The sequence below is a fragment of the Pelobates fuscus genome, chromosome 9, assembly GCF_036172605.1.
Source record: "Pelobates fuscus isolate aPelFus1 chromosome 9, aPelFus1.pri, whole genome shotgun sequence".
Lineage (NCBI taxonomy): Eukaryota > Metazoa > Chordata > Amphibia > Anura > Pelobatidae > Pelobates > Pelobates fuscus.
Window position 1 is genome coordinate 172799029 of NC_086325.1, and position 25817 is coordinate 172824845.

General features: G+C 43.9%; 1 protein-coding gene across 2 annotated transcripts in view; it reads left to right on the plus strand.

Moving 5' to 3' along the window:
* The first annotated feature begins 593 nt into the window (after nucleotides 1–593).
* Nucleotides 594–25817, plus strand: part of LOC134572725 (deoxyribonuclease gamma-like) — a 47478-nt gene continuing 22254 nt past the window's right edge. The window contains exons 1-3 of one of the 2 annotated variants that reach the window (XM_063431844.1): nucleotides 594–1018; nucleotides 1092–1180; nucleotides 10525–10611. In XM_063431844.1, coding sequence (XP_063287914.1) covers nucleotides 839–1018; nucleotides 1092–1180; nucleotides 10525–10611 — 356 coding nt within the window. In that variant the 5' untranslated portion in view covers nucleotides 594–838. The remainder of the gene's footprint in view (nucleotides 1019–1091; nucleotides 1181–10524; nucleotides 10612–25817) is intronic. The other variant, XM_063431845.1, reaches the window with a different exon arrangement.

The window sequence follows — 25817 nt, forward strand, 5'->3', positions numbered from 1 at the left end:
TTATTATCCAGAGATCTGCTGTATCCTGTATCCCTCTGTCCCCCTGGGGTAATTACCTGGCACTGAGTTATTATCCAGAGATCTGCTGTATCCCTCTGTCCCTCTGTCCCCCTGGGGTAATTACCTGGCACTTAGTTATTATCCAGAGATCTTCTGTATCCTGTATCCCTCTGTCCCCCTGGGCTAATTACTTGGCACCGAGTTAGTTGAGTTATTATCCAGAGATCTGCTGTATCCTGTATCCCTCTGTCCCCTGGGGTAATTACCTGGCACTGAGTTATTATCCAGAGATCTGCTGTATCCTGTATCCCTCTGTCCCCCTGGGGTAATTACCTGGCACTGAGTTATTATCCAGAGATCTGCTGTATCCTGTATCCCTGCTGACCTCCTGGGGTAATTACCTGGCACTGAGTTATTATCCAGAGATCTGCTGTATCCTGTATTCCTCTGTCCCCCTGGGGTAATTACCTGGCACTGAGTTAATTGAGTTATTATCCAGAGATCTGCTGTATCCTGTATCCCTGCTGACCTCCTGGGGTAATTACCTGGCACTGAGTTATTATCCAGAGATCTGCTGTATCCCTCTGTCCCTCTGTCCCCCTGGGGTAATTACCTGGCACTGAGTTATTATCCAAAGATCTGCTGTATCCTGTATCCCTGCTGACCTCCTGAAGTATCCCTTGCACTGTGCGATTGCCTATTTATTTTCTGTTTTCTGTATTCCACAGTCCATCTGAGGTGACAGTATCTGCTACATTGTCCCATGGCCCAGTGCTCTGTCAGTATACTGTAGTGAACTGCAGACAACTCTCGCTAATAGTGATATCCTTGGTCCTTTATGAATAAAAAACGGATGATACATTTAGATTACAATTTGCAAATGGAGGTTCCCACTCTGTTCCTCTTACTGTCCTTTGCTGAAATCACTGCAGCTGCCTTCAAAATCTGTGCCTTTAATATAAAAAGTTTTGGAGAAGCAAAAGCCTCAAACAAAAAAGTGATGAGCAGTTTGGTAAAGGTGGGTAACTTCATTTACTGGTGTTTAACAAAATCCCCAGACATGATCTGACCACTCGTTGTGTTTGAAGCAGATCTTGTCACGTTGCGATATATCTGTCATCCAAGAAGTTCGAGACTCTAAAGGAGAAGCCATCCCTGCCCTGGTAAAGGAACTTAACAGGTAAGTACCAAACAAAACATGTGCATAAAAATCCCAACCCTGTTTCACAGTAATAATCTACTATATATCCTCAACCAAAACTATAAATCTCAACCTCTCTATCTAACCATAAACCTAAATCTCAAACCCTAAACCCCTCTCTCTAACCCTAAACCTAAACCCCTCTCTCTAACCCTAAACCTAAACCCCTCTCTTTAACCCTAAACCTAAATTATTTAATCTTCTCTGTCACAAATGTCTGGGTTTAGAATTGATTATATTCCATTAGCATTTAGACAGTCTGTCCATCCCCCATTCTCATTTCTTATCAATTTGGTTTGTATATACTAAGCATTCCTTAGCTTCTGGCAAAGTGGTTCGTTTTACAGAAGGGATAGAAATATTGTGTCTTTTGTTAGCTTGAAGATAATAAAACGGAGTCTGCTCTGTTCAGAATAATTCAGGCAATATACACTTTAATTTCTATCATAGCACAATATGTCTGCCGATATAAATACCCTGACAGTCCTCCAGGACCGTGTGGGAAAGATCTCTCCTCCAGGAGAGCGTATCTTAAAAAAGCTAAGTGATTAGAGCCCAGGGGAGTATACAAAGTATAGCAATCCCCAGTGTGATTATAGCAGTTCCCTACAATAACGAGACAAGGCTACGTATTGAGGGTTAAGCAGATCAGAGAGTTTAATGGGCTAGGCTGGCCTTTTTTGCAACTTTCCCCACAAGATTACCACAAATGTGGACCTTGTGGGGCACCGAAAAATACATTCAACAGCCAATAGTGTACAGTCACAAAGTTAAACACTTCCATTCATTTACAGTAAATTCCTCCCCTCTGCTTGGGAGATAATTTAGTTAATTAACAAAAACAATGCACTTACTCAATTAACTCTAAGCAGAAAAAAAAATTACATTTTTACAAAAAAAAAATTCCTGAACCCGAGCCCCGATCTGGGTGAACAACATATCCAAAAATCACCCAGATCGGTTCAGGGGTTCAGGAATTTCCTGGAAGTCTTATTTTTGCCCCACCGTGCACATGGTCCCATGCCCAAAACAGTTCCATACACCCGACGACAAAACACTGCTGGACAATTTAAGATGGCCGCTGCCACATGTTTGGATCTGTTCCAGTTAAAAGTCCAAGGGGCAGAAACAGCACTTTTAAACATGGGTTATCACAGGGCCCATAGTCCCAGGTGAAAAATATTATTATGTACTTTAAATGTATTTAATGTGTTGATATAAATATTATAAGTTTTATTCGGATTGCTTCAAGAACACTGAAATTGAGAAGCCATACCTTGGCCTATAGAGTATTACAGACTTTCATTGTATAAGGAATGGAGACCACATCTGGTTCACTTTAAGAGTGATGTTGAAGGGCTTGTTTATAGTAACCTTTGACCTAGCCTTGAAAGCCTGAATTCCTTTGAAGACTCACATTTCTACAGGCAATTATTCATTACATCATGTATATAGAAGTTCTTTGTCTTACATAGCTTGCCGCCAAATATAACGTATGACTTTAATCATAGATTTCAAATGATGCTAAGTAACTCCCCTTTTTCTAAGATAGCCACTTATTTTAAAGTAAGGCAATCTTATGTATACTCCCCTCTGTAACTGAATTTTAAACCCATAAAACTGATTGTAGTTTAGAATTCGTGGCCAATACCTTTAACATCAAAAATGGATAACAACTGGAAAATTGCTCTCTGTATTGGACAAAGAATGTTAAAGACATTTGTTATTACCAGATGGATTGTTATGTTTGAATAAACATAAGTTAACTGCAAGATATTTGATTCGATTGTTATGAAAACTGATATGTGACAAACAAAGATTTCACGGAATGCCAATTTCCTACATTTAATGGTGGAGAATGCGGGCACCAACACCAACAACAGCAAACTTTTGAATTAAGCCTGAATTATGACTGCTACAAGCTACAAGAAGATTACAATAAGAAGACAAGAAACTCACTGAAGAAAAGTTGAAATTGTTCCCTGAAGAAAAAAGCTTTAGTACCCGGCTTGAAACAGGAGAAACACAATTGACTGATACAGCAGGATGGCATCCCAAAAATCCTTTATTTAAACATTCAGTTTTACTATGCGAAAATAGAGTTGCGCAGGGGAAATCGTTCGAACGTGGAAATAAAATATGCTCAGTACTGACGGAAGAATAAAACGATAATAATTGAGAGGACAATCTGTATCCTTTTATCCATACTTTATTTATGAAGAAATAAATGTTATGACGAATTGCAGATCGAAGATGGCATTTCGGAGGATTCTCAAGAAATAACTACATATTCCAAAAAGTATTCTTCCATCAGATGATGCGCACACCTGTGGAAATCAAATACTTCAAGGGTATGTGTCTTTAACATGTCTGTAGAAGTTGCTCATATGTATATTGAAACAAATTGTATTAACTGTTTAGTTAATTATGGATTGGCAGCAAAAGACTGCTGTCAAATGTAACAGGATCTGTCTGTAAAAGAGTTAATCCTGAAAACGCTATTGTGTATTGAAATGGTTAGACAGATTAACTGGTAATGAGCAAAGCAATGTGGTTAAAAGGGAAAGAAAAAGTTGCATTACTGGCAAAAGGCTTTCTGGAAACTAAAGATTCTATAAAGGAATGGTGTCAACTTAAAAAGACCAGTAATTGTTATGTTTGTAATACATCGAAACAAAAAAGAAATGTGTTGTTAAAAACAATTGAAAAATATATGTGTTGTTGCAAGGTCTAGTAATTTACCTAGCCTCTAGCTAAACTGTAAATTTCCTTAAAAGTGTTAAAAGAAGGAAATCGCCCCCCATGGCTCTCTTTTGAGAGTGCATTGGATGCAACATTAGTTGAAACAAAAACTCAGACTCTCGGCAGTTGTTGAAAGGTTTAAGTAATGTCAAGGAAATTAAGATTTTAATATAATGAAAGAAATGCTTAAGAATCAGACTGATCTGTTAGACAGAACCCTTAAACAATTTCTTACATGTCCAAGATTAGACTTTGTTACTAATTTTGACAATTTGCAAAAATTGCTAGTCTGGGGAATGTTACAGATATTTTGTGGAAAAATCTGAAAGATTTGGATTAAAGTAGAAGTTGTGTGAAAAGGGCAGAAGAGAAGAAAAGATATAGAAAAATTGGGAAATTGTGCAAGAAAAAGGGTCAGATGGATACTCTCAGATTAGCCAGATTGATTAAAAATGTGTCTAAATATGATGAGCAGAGAGGACCTTTTTACAATATGAGGGTTTTTGAAGGTGAAACGAATAAACAAAAATTTAGTGATGTGGTAGCCACCAGATGTCGTTTGATCTGGCTGCCAGTCTCATTAAGTGAATGGGTTAAAATTAACTCATTGATGTGTTGGAGGATAAGGAATGTGAAAAGCCCAGAGTTTAGTTGCAGGAATTGTTTCCAAATATATTGCTAATGGTTGTACAGTGTGCAACTGGTTTGAATAGTTTAGAATTTTCTATTTTTGATTAATTTAAATGGAAAAAATTATGATATACATGTTTGTGCTAATTTAAGGAATAAGGCATGGGATTTGATTACTGACACAAAACAGTTTACTATGTCTAAAGAGTAACATAGGCAGAGTGTTAGTGAATATGTCTCTAGAATATCAGGGTAACCAAATGAGCTAGATTAAGAGATTTTGCTGCTATGAAAATTATGAAATCCTTGCAATTGTTAAAAAGGAAAAACACAGGAATAACTAAAATGTTGCACAGACACACTTTTGTCTAGGGATACTTCAGCAGGACTGGCCCCTATTAAAAATGTGTCTAGTGAAGAAGGTAGAAGGAGAAATGAGGTTATTAATTGAATATGGTAATTTTAGAGTGAGGTTTAAGGAAAGACCACAAAATTAACAAAATTACCAGGGTACTAAAAACTATTCGGCCACACCCCAAGATAGATATTATAGGGTTTTATTAGAGTAATTCTATGGTATGCTATAATTGCAACCAATAAGGTCATGTTAGGAGATATTGTCCTAAATATGAAGAAAAAACTTACCCAGTGAAAGGGAAAGAAAATTGAATTTCCCAGACCATAAGAATCTACAGAGAGTGGCAGCTGTAAAAACAGAGCATACATCTTCAACCAACCCCCCCTCACATATCAAATTCATGTGAAGAGTGTATACTGATGTTAAATGCCATTGAAATTCAGCAAGTGAAATCTGCCTAAACTCACCAATAAATAGGGATGTGAAACCCCTAGCTATTATCAGATCTATCATGCTGATAACGAAGTGAAGATGGGCGACCATATATTTATGGAAGACTAGAGGGAAAAATAACAGAGTTTTATTAGAAACAGGAGCAGGAATGACTCTAATAAAACACGCTTGCCTTTAAAAATGTAAGTTATTAAATTTGGTTTTATGGCAAGCTTTAGGTGAGAGCAAAACAGGTTGAGTGGTTAAACCTAATAATTTAAGATAGTTTAGTCATGATATAACTGTAAAACAGAGTGAAGTGTCACCTTCTATACAACAAGATGATGAGGTTGTACCATATCTTAAAACTAAATACCCCACAGTGTGCTCTAAGTCTAAACAAGAGTGTGGGATAGTGAATTTGCAAGTTGTAATTGTAGTTCTAGACCCCCTGCAGTTAAACAATATAAGATCCCAAAGAATAAGAAGAAGGTGTGAATCAGGTGATAAAAGCATTGGTATCTCAAGGAGTGTTGAGAGTGGGTAATTCCAAATGTAAGTCACCATTTGGCTAATAATCAAGCCAATGGCACTTATGGTTTAATTGTAGACACGTATGTGGTGAATAAGTAAATCTCATCAGATATCATGGCGCAAATAGATGCTAATGTTAAGTACTTTCTGTATTGGATATAGTCAATGTGTTCTTTTCTATACCATTCAATCCAGATAGCTAGTATTGCTATGCTTTTACCTTTAAAAATCATCAATATCTGTTCCAGGTGTTGCTACAGGGCTTCCACTCCTCGCCAGCTTACTTTCATAAAGCAATGGCTCAAGTATTGGAACCCCTGGGGTATGGGAATAAGATGTTGCAATATGTTAATGATCTGTTAAGTTCAAACAGTAACAAGGGAAGAGCATGAGCAGATACTGTGTGATAATTGTCAAACACTGGCACATAATGGGTTAAAACTGAACACATTCAAAGTGCAGATCTTGAAGGAAAGATTTACTTTCCTAGGAGTTAATATAGATCCAGAATGTAAAACGCCATGTACAGCAAGGGTTAAAGCATTGCAGCAATTGCCAAGGCCAATGACAGTGTATCATCTACAGAAATGTTTAAGCTTGATAAATGTTAGCAGAGAATTTATATATGATATGGCAGGGATAGCAAAACCCTTATGCAATATGCTAAAATATAAAAGATAAGATCATCTGGACAGGGGAATTTGAAAAGAGTTAAATCTGTTAAAAGATGCTCTCACACAAGCGCCTGTGCTAGCTGCTCCCATTGAAACAGTACCATATATTGTTCAATGTTATGCAGGTGTCTCTTCATTAATAGCAGTTTAATGCAAAGGTAGCATGAATCTTTACGAATGCAGGATTTGGACAGATAAATTTACAAACCCCCCAAATATCTAAAACTGTTACAAAATTGTTCTGAGTTAGGAGTATATAGCCAGTTACAAAATAAACGACCCAGGGTAGAAACCAGTAAAAGATATGCTATTCCTGATTTGATGTCAGAAGGAAATGGAAATATAATCCAGATCTCCTTTGAGAAGCAAACAATACAAGGGATTTCTAGTTTGTATGTGGAGGAATGAGATTTTATGTTGATGGATCACATCACACAGGTTATGTCATATATGACGATTAAACAAAAGAATTGCAAAGATAGACTGCCAGGCCATATGTCAGCTCAGAAAGCGGAGTTAGAGTCTGTAAAGAAAGTTCTAGAAATAACAATATATGACCCAGTGAATGTAATCAGTGACAGCAGTTATGTAGTTAAAGCTTTAACACTTCACCTCCCAATATGGAGAAAAGAGGAATGGTAGATTCTCAGGATAAAGCTTTAAAACATGCAGGTATTCTGGCAGAACTGTTTAATTATGAAAAAGAAAAAAAAGGGTTTAACTTGTTGTTGTGAAACAGACTTGTAGATCAGGAATCAAAGGAAACTTTGTTTGAGGAGTTGTAATACTTGGAAAATCTAATGAGTGCAACTGTTAGTAAAAAGACAAATAACAAATACCCTATAAGATCAGATAGAGAATGGAAGGATGTAGCTTTCAGTATAAAAAGAATGGATCTAGATACTGAAACTGGCATGTACAGGGTTAAACACAATGAAACACAAACATTTGTACCTAGTGGCTTATTACAAGAGCTGATTGTATTCAATCATCGTACACAGGGCATTTGGGTACAGGACAACTATTTAAGGTCCTGCAAAATAAATTGTATCATCCTAATTTAAAACAAAAAGTGTATAAATATATTGCAGAAGTGTCTCATATGTGCTCAATTAATCCAAGACCTAAATACAAGAAACCAAAATTGCAGAGAGTTCCTTTGGCAAAAAGCACATGGTACTCTATAAATTAAAATGAATAAAATAAAATAGAAATAAAAATGCTTTAAGATAAGAGTAATTGGTTAACATATTTACCAGGAGTATTAATGTCTATTCCTGCAAATCCAAACTCAAGTGTCACCGCATGAGTTAGTGACATGTCGAACTATGTAATCACTTTCCCTAATAAACCTTTTGTTCCAAGTTACAGCAGAACATGCTGAATAGTTAAAAGTATTACAGGAACATCTATTGTTAGAATTGAAGTTTGCTACTTCAAATGTCGTCCCTTATGGTAAACTATGTGTTAAAGTTGTACAGCGCTACGGCATCTGATGGCGCTATATATGTAAAAATAAATTAAATACATATAAAGAAGTAACACAGGGAAATTATGCAGATATGCTTAAACCAGGTTACAAGGAAATGGTAAATCATTTAAAACACCAGGTCTATGAAAAGCAAGTTGGGAAGGTCCTTATGGTCCTTATGTTAGTCTAAGAATAAAAATTAGGACAAACTGTGTTATAGGTTTAAAAAGCAAACATTGGTACAAAGTGTAATAAATCAATTCTTGTGTCTAGTGATCAATGTAAAAGAAATGTACTAAGGTATAAGAAATTTACTAATGTATAAGACATTTACTAATGTATAAGAATAGTAAACTGCCATCTGTTTTTCATTACAGAACCAATACTGTTTTACATGGACAAAAACCTGTATGATTTTAAATAAAAGGACAAATTGTTTGGACTTTCAAAGGACATTATGGACTTTCAAAGAGACTGTGCTTGTGGATTCGATTGGAGAGGACAATATTTCATGGACTAAATCAAACCGATTGTGTTTTCTGGTTAATGTAAACTGTATACAATTGCACAGCATAATAACTATGATACCGTTATTATTAATGTTAGGTAAAATCAATGCCCAAGGTAAATTAATGAATTAGTGAAAAATGTAAAGGTAATTGTAACAAGAATTTTGTTCTTAGGAGTTCAGAAATGAAAGGGTTAAAATGACTTGCTTCTCCCTCTTGGAGTGTAAAAAGCAATACAGACAACTGGAAATGGCTGTGTTAAAAGGCCTTTCCTTGTAAACTGATACTTAGAGACCAATATCAGAGAACAACATTAAAATCCCATAAGTAATTGGTATAAGTTATTATGATGCAATATTTTAAAATTCATTAAAATAAAGCATCAAAGAGGGGCTTGAAAAATATTATTATGTACTTTAAATGTATTTAATGTGTTGATATAAATATTATAAGTTTTATTCGGATTGCTTCAAGAACACTGAAATTGAGAAGCCATACCTTGGCCTATAGAGTATTACAGACTTTCATTGTATAAGGAATGGAGACCACATCTGGTTCACTTTAAGAGTGATGTTGAAGGGCTTGTTTATAGTAACCTTTGACCTAGCCTTGAAAGCCTGAATTCCTTTGAAGACTCACATTTCTACAGGCAATTATTCATTACATCATGTATATAGAAGTTCTTTGTCTTACATAGCTTGCCGCCAAATATAACGTATGACTTTAATCATAGATTTCAAATGATGCTAAGTAACTCCCCTTTTTCTAAGATAGCCACTTATTTTAAAGTAAGGCAATCTTATGTATACTCCCCTCTGTAACTGAATTTTAAACCCATAAAACTGATTGTAGTTTAGAATTCGTGGCCAATACCTTTAACATCAAAAATGGATAACAACTGGAAAATTGCTCTCTGTATTGGACAAAGAATGTTAAAGACATTTGTTATTACCAGATGGATTGTTATGTTTGAATAAACATAAGTTAACTGCAAGATATTTGATTCGATTGTTATGAAAACTGATATGTGACAAACAAAGATTTCACGGAATGCCAATTTCCTACACCAGGGTAGGGGGCTGGCAAACAGGCCCCTCCAAAAACCAGTGGCGAAGTTGCTTTCGTCACACCCTCTCTCTAACCCTAACCATAAATCTCAACCCCTCCGTCTAACCCTAACCATAAATCTTATCCCCTCTCTCTAACCCTCAACCCCTCTCTAACCCTAAACCTAAATCACACCCCCTCTCTCTAACCCTAAACCTAAATCACACCCCCTCTCTCTAATCCTTAACCTAAATCTCAACCCCTCTCTAACCCTAACCATAAATCTCAACCCCTCTCTCTAACCCTAAACCTAAATCTTAACGCCTCTCTCTGACCCTAAATCTAAATCTAAACCCCTCTCTCTGACCATAGTCTTAAATCTCAACCCCTCTCCTTAACCCTAATCCTAAATCTCAACCCCTCTCTCTAACCCTAAACCCAAGTCTCAACCGCTCTCTCTAGCCCTAAACCTATATCACAGTAATAATCCACTATATATCCTCAACCAAAACTATTAATCTCAACCTCTCTCTCTAACCATAAACCTAAATCTCAAACCCTCTCTCAAACCCTAAACCCCTCTCTCTAACCCTAAACCTAAATCTCAAACCCTAAACCCCTCTCTCTAACCCTAAACCTAAGTCTCAACCCCTCTCTCTAACCCTAATCCTAAATCTCAACCCCTCTCTCAAACCTCTAACCCTAAACCTAAATCTGATCCCTTCTCTCAAACTCTAAACCTAAATCTCAACCCCTCTCTCTAACCCTAATCCTAAATCTCAACCCCTCTCTCTAACTATAAACCTAAATCTTAATTCATCTCTCTAACCCTAACCTTAAATATTAACCCCTCTCTCTAACCCTAAATCTTAAAACTGTTTTATGCCAGATGTTTAATCTCATGGATTTTCTTTAACCCATTCCAGGTATGATAATTCCCATTTGTACATGCACTTGGACAGTAAAAGGCTGGGGAAAAATAGCTACAAGGAGCAGTATGTCTTTATCTATAGGTACAGTACAATCCTTTTTATAATATTAATAAAAACACTGATAAACAGTTATTTCTTGTACAAAAGAAAAGAAATAGCAGTCTCCCAAAATGGTATTTTATACAAATACAATATCATAGTTGATATTAAAGAGACTCTAACAATTTGAATTAGTTGCCATGGCAAACAGACACCAGGCAGCCAATTCGAGACCAGGATCTGGCCATGCGCTCATGTGAGGAGCCCAGTTTGGCACTGTCGCCATGCCAAGGGGACACATCTCCCGGTCTGAGGCATGCTGCGGAGGACAGGAGACTCTGTGTGGGAAAGGGTTTAACTGTGTCAGGGTCTAATTTGCCTTACCCTGGCTCCCACGCTGCCCAACATCAGGGCTGCAGGATACACAGATGGATTATTTTTTTTGCGCTCGGGTTTTTTCTTTTTCGTCGGGTATTTTTTTTTTGCACTCGGGTTTTTTATTTTATTTTAAGTTCGACGGGTATAAAGGATTTTTATTTGGCCTTTTTTGGGGCTGAAAAATGAAGATTTTAGAAAAAAGAAGACGTCGAATGGTAAGTTTAATTTTACTTTACAGGGTAGTAATTTTATTCCCCCCTCACTATTTTTTAGGGTGAGGGGGGTAGGTAGGGGCTTTTTTATTTGGGTGTGGGGGGGGGTGACTAGGGGCTTGGGGACCCCTAGCCACCTTTGATGGAGGGGGGGTTATTTGACTTAGGGCCGGAGGGGTGGGGGCCGGGGAGGGGGAGGACAGTAGGTCCCCCCCTCATTATCTTTATGGCCCCCACCCGCCACCCAGGGGTCGGGCCGGGGGGGGAAGGAGAGTAAGTCCCTCCCCCTCATTATCTTTATGGCCCCCCACCTGCCGCCCAGGGGTGGGGGCCGGAGAGGGGGAGGACAGTAGGTCCCCCCCTCATTATCTTTATGGCCCCTACCCGCCGCCAAGGGGAGGGGGCCGGGGGGGGAGGAGAGTAGGTCCCCCCCCTCATTATCTTTATGGCCCACACCCGCCGCCCAGGGGTGGGGGCCAGGGGGGAGGACAATAGGTCCCCCGCCTCATTATCTTTATGGCCCCCACCCGCCGCTCAAGGGGTGGGGGCCGGGGGGAGGACAATAGGTTTGCCCCCTTATTGTAATTTATGGCCTCCACGCAGGGGTGGAGGCCGGATAGTAGGTTTTTTTTTTACAGTTTACTGTTTAGTAGACATGCCCCTACTCGCGGTATAGCGAGTAGGGGCATTCTGGAGATTTTAATCTCCTTTATGCTATTATGGAGGTCATATTGACCCCCATAGAGTGAGGGGGGACATGGGGGGTTTATGAAGTGGTGGGGAGCAGTGCACCCTGCTGCTTCTATCTTTACATATTACCAGGAGGGAGCTGCGTGCCGTTAGCTCCCTCCTTGTAACAAACTGAACGAACAAACGAACACTGATATTCGGTGTTAGTTTGTTCGTCTGATTTTTCTATTCATTCATTCGTCTGTCTGATGAATGAATGAATAGATGAAATTCCCGTTCGCATGTCCAGGTGTTTCACTGGGCATGTGCGGGAATCTCAGTGCTTTCCAGTGTGGGCAGATGACGTGTCCCACAGGGACTTCACCTACCCACACAAAGATGGCGGCGCCCTGAATATAGATCGGGGCAGAAAATAAAGAATAAAAAATAGGTAATCTGGGGGGGCTTAGAGGCATTTGGGGGTGACTAAGGGGTCAATTGGATGTAGTGGATGCGGGAGGGGTTTTAAAAAAACAAAACAGAATTCGGCATGACAATGCCGCTTTAACATGGGAAATAGACTGACTGTACAGCCCAAATCTATGGAACTGTTTTGGGCATGAAAATGTGCTTTCGGTCGGTCATAAAAGGACTTCCAGCTAACTTTTTAACCCCTGGATGGAATTGGCTGAATGTGCTTGTGGCGGAACCTACCTCGCCACTGGGCATTGGAGGGGCCTGGCTGCCTGCCTCTTACCTGCTGACTATGGCCCCTGGAAAATTGGTACAGTTAAAGATTTATATTTGGGCATATTGTACTGTATATTGCTGCTACTGGCCCTTTTAACAGCATCTATGGACACATTGGGACTTTTGGGACTACTGTCCCTTTAAGACTGTGAAGCATGTTCTAGTGTGCTGCCTGTAATATTATATGTGTATTCATGTGTTAAGTTTAACCTGGGTGATATGTATGCAGCATTCACCTGATTGTTCGGTAGAATCACTCCATTCATTATATTGAGTGAAACTACCGAACAACCAGACCACCCAGGAATAAGTGTGCCTCCAATTACAGTTTGCAACAATGTTGCAAACGGGTAATTGGCAATCAGTGTAATGTATTCTGTGTCCTCTGGGTGGCCGCCATTCGGGAAACAAACACGTGGCGGCGGCCATCTTAAACTACCGAACAGCGGTGTTTTGCCGTCGAGTGTCTGGAACTAAAATCGGACACTTGACTAGGCAAACACCGCTGAGACCTCCATACTTCCAGGAATTCGTATAGAAACTACCGAATGACCCGTCGTTCGGTAGAAAGAACCCCACAAACAAGGGAATTCATTCAAACCCTCTCTAGGCTCTATAACACAGGCAATTCGTCTGTTTTCATTCCCTTGTTTGTGACCGACCGCAGGGCCAAAATGCATGGAACTGTTTTCGGATACTTTACCCATGCGGTCGGTCAAATCTTTGGAAACCCATATCTGCCGAACTGTTCATCCGAATGACTTGAATTTTGGATATGTTTCCCCCCTGAATAAGGGCTATCCAGCGATGCTGGATTTAAAGGTGTACCCCCTGTTTTTGGGGTACATCCAGAACTTGGCTGGAAAAGTGTACCGGATAATTGGGTTTAATGTTATCTGAGGGGAGGGGATGTGTGGGCTGAACCATGTATGTGATTGGTTATTTTATGCCTCCCCCTGGGTGTGGCCTGTAAGTGTACAAGTGTAATAAAAGCCAGGCTGGATGAGCCAGTCCAGAGTTCCTGTTTTACCCTCAAAGTGATGTGTCGTCTCATTATTGGGGGAAGGATTTATTGCATGCTGTTCCAGTTGACTGCTAGGAGTACAAGCCTATTCGTATGGTTCCTATTCAATGGTCTACAGCATTCATATGCTTGGGAGAATTTAAAAGGTTTCTCGGATTCGGTGATTGTGGTGTCTGCCAGAGTGCTTGGAGTCCTCAGGAAGCACTAGGAGCATCCATTAACGGAGGTACCAAGTCGGGGTGCCAGGTGATCCGTTACAGTGCTAATTAAAGTGTGCTGAATAATATGTCATTTTTATGAAGATTGAATGTATATTTTTAAAGCTATAGTACATGTGTAAAAACTGTATGTCTCTGCCTGTGATAATTACATTAACCCATTGTGTAAGGTAATTGTATCACAGGCAGAGGGGAGGATTTTGTGTGGGAGTGTGAGTGTATTGTAGGTATTGATTGGTTGTACTTCAAAACCCTGTGGGCAGTACTATGCGCGTAGAATGGGCATAAAAGCAGAGTGTTTGAATAAAAGTTCAGTTCTACTTCACCCTTAATTTGGAGTGCCGTCTCTTATTGGGGGAATCTGCTACAAGGGATTGCTACCGTGTTTCCCCGAAAATAAGACCTACCCCGAAAATAAGCCCTAACCGAATTTTTGGGGTGGGCTGCAATATAAGCCCTACCCCGAAAATAAGACCTAGGCATTTTACCTTTGCGGCTCGGCGGGACTTCTTTCTTCTATGAGGAGGAGGGGGAGGAGCGTTGCGGGCCGCGGCATTGCGCAGCGTGATGACGACGTGCGCAGCGTGATGACGACGTGCGCAGCGCCGTCATTCTGCCTTCACGGATCTTCAGCGGAGGCACCCAGTGGTCGGACTCTTTGAACGGTGAGTGGATACCGGCATTTTATGTCTGGGTATTAATTAATTAAAGGGGGGGGGTAATTAATTAAAGGAGGGGTGAATTAATTAAAGGGGGGTGAATTAATTAAAGGGAGGGTGAATTAATTAAAGGGAGGGTGAATTAATTAAAGGAGGGGTGAATTAATTAAAGGGGGGTGAATTAATTAAAGGGGGGTGAATTAATTAAAGGGGGGTGGATTAATTAAAGGGGTGGTGGATTAATTAAAGGGGTGGTGGATTAAAGGGGTGGTGGATTAATTAAAGGGGTGGTGGATTAATTAGAGGGGGTGTGTGGATTAATTAGAGGGGGTGTGTGGATTAATTAGAGGGGGTGTGTGGATTAATTAGGGGGGGTGTGGATTAGAGGGGGTGTGGATTAATTAGAGGGGGTGGATTTATTAAAGGGGGGGTGGATTAATTAAAGAGGGGGTGGATTAATTAGAGGGGGTGGATTAATTAGAGGGGGTGTGGATTTATTAGAGGGGGTGGATTTATTAAAGGGGGGTGGATTAATTAAAGAGGGGGGTGGATTAATTAAAGGGGGTGGATTACCGTAATTAGAGGGGGGTGTGGATTAATTAGAGGGGGGTGGATTAATTAGAGGAGGGGGTGTATTAATTAGAGGGGGTGGATTTATTAAAGAGGGGGGGTGGAATAATTAAGGGGGGTGGAATAATTAAGGGGGGGGTGGATTAATTAAAGGGGTGGTGGATTAATTAAAGGGGTGGTGGATTAATTAGAGGGGTGGTGGATTAATTAAAGGGGGGTGGATTAATTAGAGGGGTGGATTAATTAGAGGGGGTGTGGATTAATTAGAGGGGGTGGATTAATTAGAGGAGGGTGTGTGGATTAATTAGAGGGGGGCGTGGATTAATTAGAGGGGGCGTGGATTAAAGAGGGGGTGGATTAATTAAGGGGGGGTGGATTAATTAGAGGGGGTGGATTAATTAGAGGGGGGTGGATTAATTAGAGGGGGTGGATTAATTAGAGGGGGGTGGATTAATTAGAGGGGGTGGATTAATTAGAGGAGGTGGATTAATTAATGAGGGGGTGGATTAATTAGAGGGGGTGGATTAATTAGACAGTACGGTATTTTGATCCCCAGACAAGATGAGTGCAAAGAGAAAGAGCTATTCTGTCGAGTACAAGAAAGGAATCGTGGAGGACTCCCACGGCAAGAATCTGACCACTTTCTGCAAAGAGATGAAGTTAGATCTCCGAATGGTCCGAAAATGGCAAGCAGAGTATAGTAACCTCAGTCAAAAGGTGGACGAGGGAAATGCTAAGAAGCGCAAGTGTGGATCAGGTCGCCAGCCATTATATCTTGAGCTGGAAGATGTCATCTGTGAATGGATTGCTGACAAGAGAGCAAAGGCTTTGGTTGTGCGCAGGGCTGATATTCAAGCATTTGCCCTTGAAATGGCACCACAATTCGACATATCCACAGAAGATTTCAAAGCATCACACCACTGGCTGGATGGCTTCCTTAAGCGATATGAACTGTCTCTAAGAAGATCGACAACACTGTTCAAGCTGGAAGATAATGAAGTTGTTAAACGTGCACTTGCATTCAAGTTCTTCATTGATGGCATAGACTTTTCTAAATACCAACTCTCCAACATAATTGCGATGGATGAAACTGCAGTGTATATGGGCCAAGGATCTCAAACGACAATTGATCAGAGGGGAGCCTCCTCAATCTACGTTCCCTCCACTGGTTATGAAAGTGCACGTGTTACTTGTGATTCGTCTGGATGGAACAAAAGCCACACCTCTAATTATCGCAAAGAGCAAGAAAGATAAGATTGAACGCGTTTCAGGCATTTATGTTCTTGAAACAGAAAAAGCCTGGTGCACACAAGCAGTTATAAGAAAGTGGATCGATTTAATGCTGCCACTTGTTCTGAGAGGTGGCCAAAGAGGTCTGCTAGTCTGGGATTCAGCCAGCACTCACCGCGCAAAAGACATGAAGAACTTCCTTGCTGAGAGAAGAATAGATCAAGTAATGATTCCTGCAGGAATGACTGCTTATCTCCAAACTCTTGATATTGCAATAAACAAACCATTCAAGGACCATTTGCGCACGGAAATCAATGAATACACTGAAAATAGATTGGTCAGAAATCAGCGTGGAAACTTTGTGAAGCCTAAACTGCTAGAGGTCGTGACATGGGTGAAGAATTCCTGGGATAAAATCACTGACAGCTGTGTTGCCAAAGCACTACGAGCAGGCTACATGGACAAGAAGTACTCGTTTAAGGAGAGCTATATTGCTTTACATGAGAGATTAGGCCCAATGGTTCAAAAGGAAATGGAGATGCAAGAAATTCAGGCTGGCAATCAGGGTTTGGAGAGTTATGATGACATTCCAGAAGAAGATGACATGATTGTAATTGAATAAATGTTGTTTATGGTAGGGAGAGCTACTGTACCATATATTGCTGTAAAGGAGAGATTAGGACCAATGGTTCAAAGGAAAATGAAGATGACTGTACCGGTATTTGAAGAAAAGTTGTTTAAATGTTGTTTAAATGTTGTTCAATCCACATACCGGTACCGTAAATAAATAAGCCCTACCCTGAAAATAAGCCCTAGTGTGTTTTTTGTGACTAAAAATAATATAAGACCTGGTCTTATTTTCGGAGAAACACGGTATGCTTGTCATACTCCCTTGCTATATCACTACTAAGCTCTTGTAAGAGCTTGTTCCTGTCTTGCTCTCTGAAGGAGTCTATGGTTATGGTGTCGGCTGGAGTGCTTGGAGCCCTCAGGAAGCGCTAGGAGCATCCTTCAACGGAGGTACCCAGTCAGGGTGCCAGGTGATCCGTTACAAGGAGTAACGTTATTGTGTGACTTGGTTTTGAGGGTTAAGGTTCTAGTACAGCGGGGCAATAAGGAGTAACGTTATTGTGTGGCTTGGTGTTGAGGGTTAAGGTTCTAGTACAGCGGGGCGATGAGGAGTGTAATGGACCGTTTTACTCACCAGAGGTTAAAAACCGTTTAGGCGATATTCCCCTTTCCAGATGCACAGGCAGCAACTGTAAGCACCAATCTCCCGAACTGCAAACTCTACGAATCCTGGAAACAGCCCAATAGGAAAACCATACGAAAGGGTTACATTCCTGGCAGTCAGCATACAATCCAATTCCCCCAATAACGAGACGACACTTCGGTTTGAGGGTTAAGCAGAATCTCACTGTCCTGGCACATACAGTCTCTTTTATTCCCAATCCACAACCACAGTACAGCCCACAGGGTATTACAGAACAACCAATCAATCCGTACAATACACACAGACACTCCCACACAAAATCCTCCCCTCTGCCTGTGCTATGATTACTGAACACAATGGGTAATCTCATTATCACAGGCAGAGGAATACAGTTTTTACACAATATTTATAACTTATAAAATATACATGTCACAAACATAAAACATACATTTTCATAAGCAGCATACTCCAAATACAAACATATGTCAAAACCATCCAAATTGGTCCATTGGTTCAAAAGATAGATCGAAGTCCTTTGTGACCAAATGAAGCATGGCTTTTCTGCCCAAAACCAGTTCCACAGAGTCTTCTATCCTGGAGATAATTGAGAAGTAATCCAATTATCTCCAAGGACAGAGGCAAAACTCCATTAGCCACATGGCAGACAAAGGACAATAAAATACATAAAAATACAATAAAATACACAAGGTTACATTTATTACATAAAATACAGACATTCTACCTATCCCAAGATAGCTTAGATCTGAGCGCACATTATTACCGGATGGCGCTCAGATCACATACATACAGTTCAATCGCCATGGAGCCAAAGTCTTTCATACAGTCTTTCAGTATACGGCTGGGCTCCATGGCATAGCTATCTGGGGTAGCATGGCTTTAACAGTCCGCAGAAAGGCACAAACCAGCCTTTCTGCAGGGAAAAAGAACAGGGGCCATAGTCTAAAGGTAAGAGGCGGGCAAGCAGCCCCCTCCAAGGACACGTGGCGAGGTCGGTTTCACCACAAGTAGTAAGGTTATTGTGTGGCTTGGTGTTGAGGGTTAAGGTTCTAGTACAGCTGGGCAATGAGGAGTAACGTTATTGTGTGACTTGGTGCAGTGGCGGATCCAGGGGGGGCAACGGGGCAATTGCCCCCCCTGAGAAAACAGACGGTCTAGCCCTGCAATGTGCCTGTGGACCGGAGGGGAGATCAGAGATCAGGCACCGTTCTGACAGCCGGCAGGGGGGGAGGGAGGAGAGAGGACCCGGGAGCTCTGCCTGCAGCTCCTCCGGATCCTCATCTCGCGAGCACGGAGCATTGACGCGGTAACCACGGCAACGCTCCAAATCTCGCGAGAGTGAACTCTAGCCCTGGAACTACGGGCTAGAGTTCACTCCTACCACTGGACCACAAAGGAATCCCACTGGGACCACCAGGGATCAAGAAATGTCCCCCCTCCTCCTCAATAAAGGTAAGAAGGGAGGACATCAATATTTATTTTAATTAAATAAAATATATATATATATATTATAATTTAAAAAAGCCCCCCTACCCTTATCACACACACTCTACACACATACACTGCCCCACCATACACACACATTGCCCCCTATACTGCCCCCATACACACACATTGCCCCCTCTACTGCCCCCATACACACACACTGCCCCCCATACACACACATTGCCCCCCATACACACACACTGCCCCCATACACACACATTGCCCCCTATACTGCCCCCATACACACACATTGCCCCCCATAGACACACACTGCCCCCCATACACACATTGCCCCCTATACTGCCCCCATACACACAAACTGCCCCCATACACACACATTGCCCCCCATACACACACACTGCCCCTATACTGCCCCCCATACACACACTGCCCCCAGACTGCCCCCCATACACACACACACACTGCCCCCCATACACATACTGCTCCCCCATACACACATACTGCTCCCCCATACACACACACTCTACACACATACACTACCCCCATACACACACACACACTGCTCCCCAAACACACACACACTGCCCCCAGGGCCGGCGCGTCCATAAGGCGGCACAGGCGGCCGCCTTAGGGCGCACCGGCTCAGGGGGCGCAAGATTTCAGTGACCGGCAGGAGGGAAGCTATCCCTCCTGCCGGCCACCATCTCCGCCCCCTGCGCGGCAGTGCTGCGATCAGGCGCTGCGAGGGAGCTCTAACCTCTCTGCTCTGCTCCCTCGCGCGCTGTCTAGTGATGCCGCGGGAGCCGGAATATGACGTCATCTTCCGGCTCCCGCGGCATCAGCAAACATCGCGCGAGGGAGCAGAGCAGAGAGGTTAGAGCTCCCTCGCAGCGCCTGATCGCAGCACTGCCGCACGCCGCCCAGCAGCCCCACTGGACCCCAGGGAATGATCCACACCAGCTCTCCAGGTAGGGAGGCTGGGTGGATATTATTTATGTATTAAAATAATTTGTGAATGTATGTGATGTGTCTGTGTGTGAGAATGTCTGTCTGTGTGTCTGTGAGTGAGTGTGTGTGTCTGTGTGAGTGTCTGTGTGTATGTGTCTGTGAGTGAGTATGTGTCTCTGTGTGAGTGTGTATGTGTCTGTGTGTCTGTGAGTGTGTATGTGTCTCTGTGTGAGTGTGTGTGTGTGAGTGAGTGTGTGTGAGTGTCTGTGAGTATGTGTCTCTGTGTGAGTGAGTGTGTGCGTGAGTGAGTGAGTGACTGTGTGTCTGTGAGTGACTGTGTGTGAGTGTGTGAGTGAGTGTATGTGTGTCTGTGAGTGACTGTGTGTGAGTGTGTGAGTGAGTGTATGTGTGTCTGTGAGTGACTGTGAGTGTGTGCGTGAGTGAGTGTATGTGTGTCTGTGAGTGACTGTGAGTGTGTGCGTGAGTGAGTGTATGTGTGTCTGTGAGTGTGTGCATGAGTGAGTGTATGTGTGTCTGTGAGTGACTGTGAGTGTGTGCGTGAGTGTATGTGTGTCTGTGAGTGTTACGACACTCACCGCCTGGAGAGTGAAGCCGCCGTTTAGTCGATAATCCCCTTTCTCCAGAAATGCAATTCCAGTATAACCGATCATAAAACTCCCGAACGGAGCATACGAATGCGGTAACTCCCGATCAGCAATCCATCCGAAATCCTTCCACAGCTAGAAATAAACGAAAGCGCTGTCCCAATAGTCAATCCCTCCACAAACGAGACAAAGCTCCGTTTTGAAGGTCAAGCAGAATGTGTTTAATGGGGGCTACCTGCCCAGTATTTATGCAGGTCTCCACCAGGTAGACACTCCCCTAGGGGACCTGGTGGAAGACTGTAAAATATATTAAACAGTAGCCAATCACAGTGGCTATAACACAAGCCCTTCCCATTTTACCCATAATACATCTCTTCCTATCCTGGAGATAATTAGGGAGAAACCTAATTAACTCCGAGGATAGGAACCATCGCCATTTTAAACCCAAACACAAAAAATGCAGTTAAATACATAAAATCAGAAGTACCGAATATATAGTGTTCGTGCAACGTATCCCCAGATAGCCTGGATCTGAGGGCATATTCCTACCGAATAGCGCTCAGGTCCGATGTACACAGTCCAATCGCCATGGAGTCAAAGTCTCTCATAAGTCCTTCGGTATACGAATGACTCCATGGGACGGCTATCTGGGTAAGTTCATACGGATGAAAGAAACTCCCGAACGGAACAGTGTTCGTATGCCTCCAAGGGAATAGAAGGGGAGACGGCCGTCTCCAGCGGTGTTCGGTAGATAAAGAGTCCGTTTTTAGATCCATGGGTTTTGCACCGAACACCGCTGATTCGCCTCGTGTCCAAAATGGCCGCCGCCTCGTGTTCGGCATACGAACGACGACCACCCGTACGAAATGGAATGGAGAGGTGTTTGCGGTTAACCACAACGTTCTAATTTGTGGTCAAGGTGTTAATGAGCCGCACACTCCTCTCCGGGGTGGCCGATGTTCGGTAGTTTCAATCGGTACTTTAGAAAACGTACGAACAACAGCGTACGGACAGGAAATCCACGAATCCAATGAAAACAGACGAACCAGCAATACAGCAATACAGGTCTATGCAGCAGGGTTCGTCACACGGCTCCCCCCTTGTGGAACACTCCGGCAGACCCGGCTTGGCCCTTTAGCGGGTCAACTTGGGGATGACCGGACTAGGAAGTAGCAAGGACGTCGGTTTGCCGTGATAACCCATCTGCATTCCCATTCTGCTTACCGGGTCGGTAGCTGATGGTGAAGTTATATGGTTGTAAGGCTAAACTCCACCGCAGCAGTCTACCATTGTCTCCTGAGACCCGGTTAAGCCAAACAAGGGGATTGTGGTCCGTGATAAGGGAAAATTCCTGTCCATACAAATAGGGACTCAATTTTTTCAATGCCCAGACCAGGGCCAAACATTCTTTCTCCACTGCCGCATAACTCACTTCCCGGGGTAACAGCTTTCGACTGAGATATGCGACAGGGTGTTCTCCTCCATCCTCCCCGACCTGGCTTAGCACAGCCCCCAGTCCATACATGGAAGCATCTGTATGAACGAGAAAACGTTTGTTAGGAAGTGGGGCAGCCAGGACAGGGGCATTCACGAGAGCCTGCTTAAGTGCTTGAAACGCAGCTTCACAAGCTGGAGACCACAGGACCTGCTTAGGGAGGTTCTTCTTAGTCAGGTCTGTCAGGGGTTTAGCTATAGAGCTGTAGTCGGGGACAAAGCGTCTGTAATACCCTGCTGTCCCTAGGAAGGCCAATACCTGGGTCTTAGTGATAGGTGTGGGCCAGTTCGCTACTGCCTCTATCTTGGCCGGCTCTGGTCTCTGGCTCCCACACCCCACCCTGTGACCCAAGTATTGTACCTCAGCCATGCCTAGATGACACTTTTCTGGCTTCAACGTCAGGCCAGCGGCCCGAATTTTATCCAGTACTACCCCTACGTGCACCAGGTGTTCCTCCCAGGACTCACTGTAGATCGCAATATCATCCAGGTATGCACAAGCAAATTCCTGGAAGCCATCAAGGAGCCTGTCCACCATCCGTTGGAAGGTAGCTGGGGCATTCTTCATCCCAAATGGCATATCCTTAAATTGGTATAAGCCAAAGGGGGTGACAAAGGCCGACTTGGGGATAGCGTCTTTGGCCAGGGGAATCTGCCAGTAGCCCTTACACAGGTCTATCGTGGTCAGATAGCGTCCCCTGGCAATACGGTCTAATAATTTGTCTACCCGTGGCTTCGGGTAGGCGTCAGTGGTGGTCCGCTCGTTGAGCCTCCTGTAGTCCACACAGAACCGGGTGGTCCCATCTTTCTTAGGCACCAGGACTACAGGGGAGGCCCAAGGGCTATCGGAGTGCTCGATGACCCCAAGCTGGGTCATCTCCTCTATCTCCTTCTGCATTCCTTCTCGGACTGCTTCAGGGATACGGTAAGGGGGCTGTCTTAAGGGGTTCTGTCCAGGAGTCTCTACCTTATGTACAGCTAGGGTAGTGTAGCCGGGTTCTTGGGAGAACGTCGCCTGCTTCTCCCACAGAAGCTGTTTCGCCTGTTCCTTCTCTGCGGGGCTTAACCTGTCCCCTAGCTGTACGAGATCAGTCAGATCCGTCTGGGCACCTCTTGCTAATAGGTCGGGTAAGGGTAAGCTTTCGGTATCGTCTGCAGCGGGGGCACATACTGCAGCTACATCCTCAGGTCGTTCCTGATACTCCTTTAGCATGTTCACATGAAAGGATCGCTGGATCTATAAGGTATGTAGTATCACACACCTGAGCTAATACTTTATACGGGCCCTGCCAAGATGCTTGCATCTTGTTCGCCTTCACAGGTTTGAGCACTAGTACCTTCTGCCCAACCTGGAATACTCGCTGTCGGGCACCCCGATCGTACCATTCCTTCTGTCTCCCCTGGGCCACCTGGAGGTTCTCTCTTACCATCAGAGACAGTTTCTCCATGCGGTCCCGAAGTTCCAGAACATATGGCACTATGGGGGTCCCTTCCTGCTCTGTCTCCCCCTCCCAGTGGCCTCTAATGAGATCTAGAGGTCCGCGGACCCTTCTCCCATAAAGCAGCTCAAAGGGGGAGAACCCAGTAGATTCCTGGGGCACCTCTCTGTAGGCAAACAACAGATGAGGCAGGAATCGCTCCCAGTCCCGGCAAGTGTCAGAAAAGGTCCTCAGCATCTGTTTGAGGGTGCCATTAAATCGCTCGCAGAGACCGTTAGTCTGTGGATGGTATGGGGAACTAAGTATCGGTTTAATGCTGCATACCCTCCACAGCTGCTGGGTGAGCACAGCGGTAAATTGGGTTCCCTGGTCAGAGAGAATCTCTTGAGGGAACCCGACCCTGGTAAAAATCCTAACCAGGGCATCAGCAACTGTCTCTGCCTCTATATTAGACAGCGCTACTGCCTCTGGATAGCGAGTGGCATAGTCCACCACGGTGAGAATGTATTTCTTACCAGATGGACTAGCCCTGGCCAGTGGACCCACAATATCAACGGCTATGCGGGCAAAGGGCTCCCCAATAATAGGCATCGACATAAGCGGTCCCCCCGCTTCCCTACCCGTTGACAAGTGTCACACGTGCGACAATATATCCGCACAGCCTGGTTAATTCCTGGCCAAAAAAATTCTGCATAATCCTATGGCCTGTGCGGCGGGACCCTAGATGTCCGGCTAGCGGGACATCATGCCCTATCCGCAGAATCTCCCGCCGGTATTTCGCGGGCACTACCAGCTGTTGATTCGGCGGAGGGGCAACACTTTTCTGGGACGGCTTAGGGATCCGATATAACCTGTCCCCCACCCACTCATACCGCTCCCCCTCTGCTCCTTCTTCTCCAGTGTCTGCTCTGCCCCTATACCTCTGGAGAGATGGGTCTGTCTGGGTTTCCCTCCCGAACTCCTCTGGGGAATCCCAACTAGCTAACGTCTGCCCTGGGGTGTCAGTCGGGGAATCGGTTCTTACCTGGGTCTCAGCAGTAGGTGGGCCGGTTCCAGCAGCACGGGTCTGAGCATGGGTAGTCACTGGATTGGCTTCGCCAGGTCCCATAGTAGCATAGGCAGAAATCAGAGGGGCCAAATCATTTCCCAGCAAAACATCGGCAGGCAAGTCCTTCATAACCCCCACATTCACATGTCCAGCTCCCACTCCCCAGTCCAAATGAACCCGGGCAACAGGCAGGCGGAACACGGCGCCTCCTGCCACCCTTACTGCCACAGTATTCCCGGTGTGTTGGTGTTCCGAAACCAGGTTCTTTTGGAGCAAGGTCATAGTAGCTCCGGTGTCTCTTAGACCAGTGACCTCTTTCCCATTCAACTTAACGGTCTGCCTGTGGTGTTGGCGGTTGTCCTGCTGGGCTGCTTGGACTGGGTCTGCTTCGTGAAGGAAACCCCAAAACTCCTCCTGCTCAAGGCAGTGAGCAGACGGCTGAGGTGGCTGCTGGGCTCCGCCGGCTGGGTTTCTCCAGGACGGTGCTTGGTTGGCATGGTTTAAAGGGCATTCTGGTCTTTTATGTCCCATCTGCTTGCATCCATAGCACTGGACCTGGTTGGAGTAACCCCGTTTGTTGAATCGGGCTGACTGCCCCTGGTTGGTTGCTGGCGGCATAGCGGGGGTACGTTGTGCTGGGGGGTGATATAGGTTGGTGGTTGGAGGTGCTGCCGGTTTGTATTCCACTCGGGCAGGGACCTTGGCTGCTGTCTGATCGAGCTTACGGGCATCAGTGTATTCGTCAGCCAGACGAGCAGCTTCATGGAAGGTAGCGGGTTTACGGTCCCTGACCCACTCTCGAACCCCTGCAGGTAACTTGTCAAGGCAGTGTTCTAGCAGGAACACTTGCAGCACCTCTTCCCCAGTTACCGCTCGACACCCTGTCATCCAGTGGGCTGCCGTGCGGTGTACCCGGCATGCCCATTCCACATAGGAATCACCAGCCTGTTTATTATTGTCTCGGAATCGCCTCCGGTACGCCTCAGGGGTAACAGCGTACCGGGTCAAAAGGGCATCTTTTACTGCCCGGTAGCTAGTGAGTTCCTCCTCTGGGATGGCCCGAAAAGCTTCACTGGCCCGGCCGGATAATTTCCCAGAGAGGATAGGAACCCATTCTTCTGCGGGCACCTGGTGTAAAGCACACTGTCGTTCAAAGTCCGCCAGGAACCCGTCTATCTCTCCTTCAGTCTCAATAAAATTTTTAAAAGCAGCAAATGGTACCTTTTTCTTCCCATTGTTATTATGGGGTACCTCTGCTGCTGCAGCTCCGCTTCTCTGGAGCGCCTGTTGTGCTGCCACTGCGGCTTGTACTTGCACCACAATATCC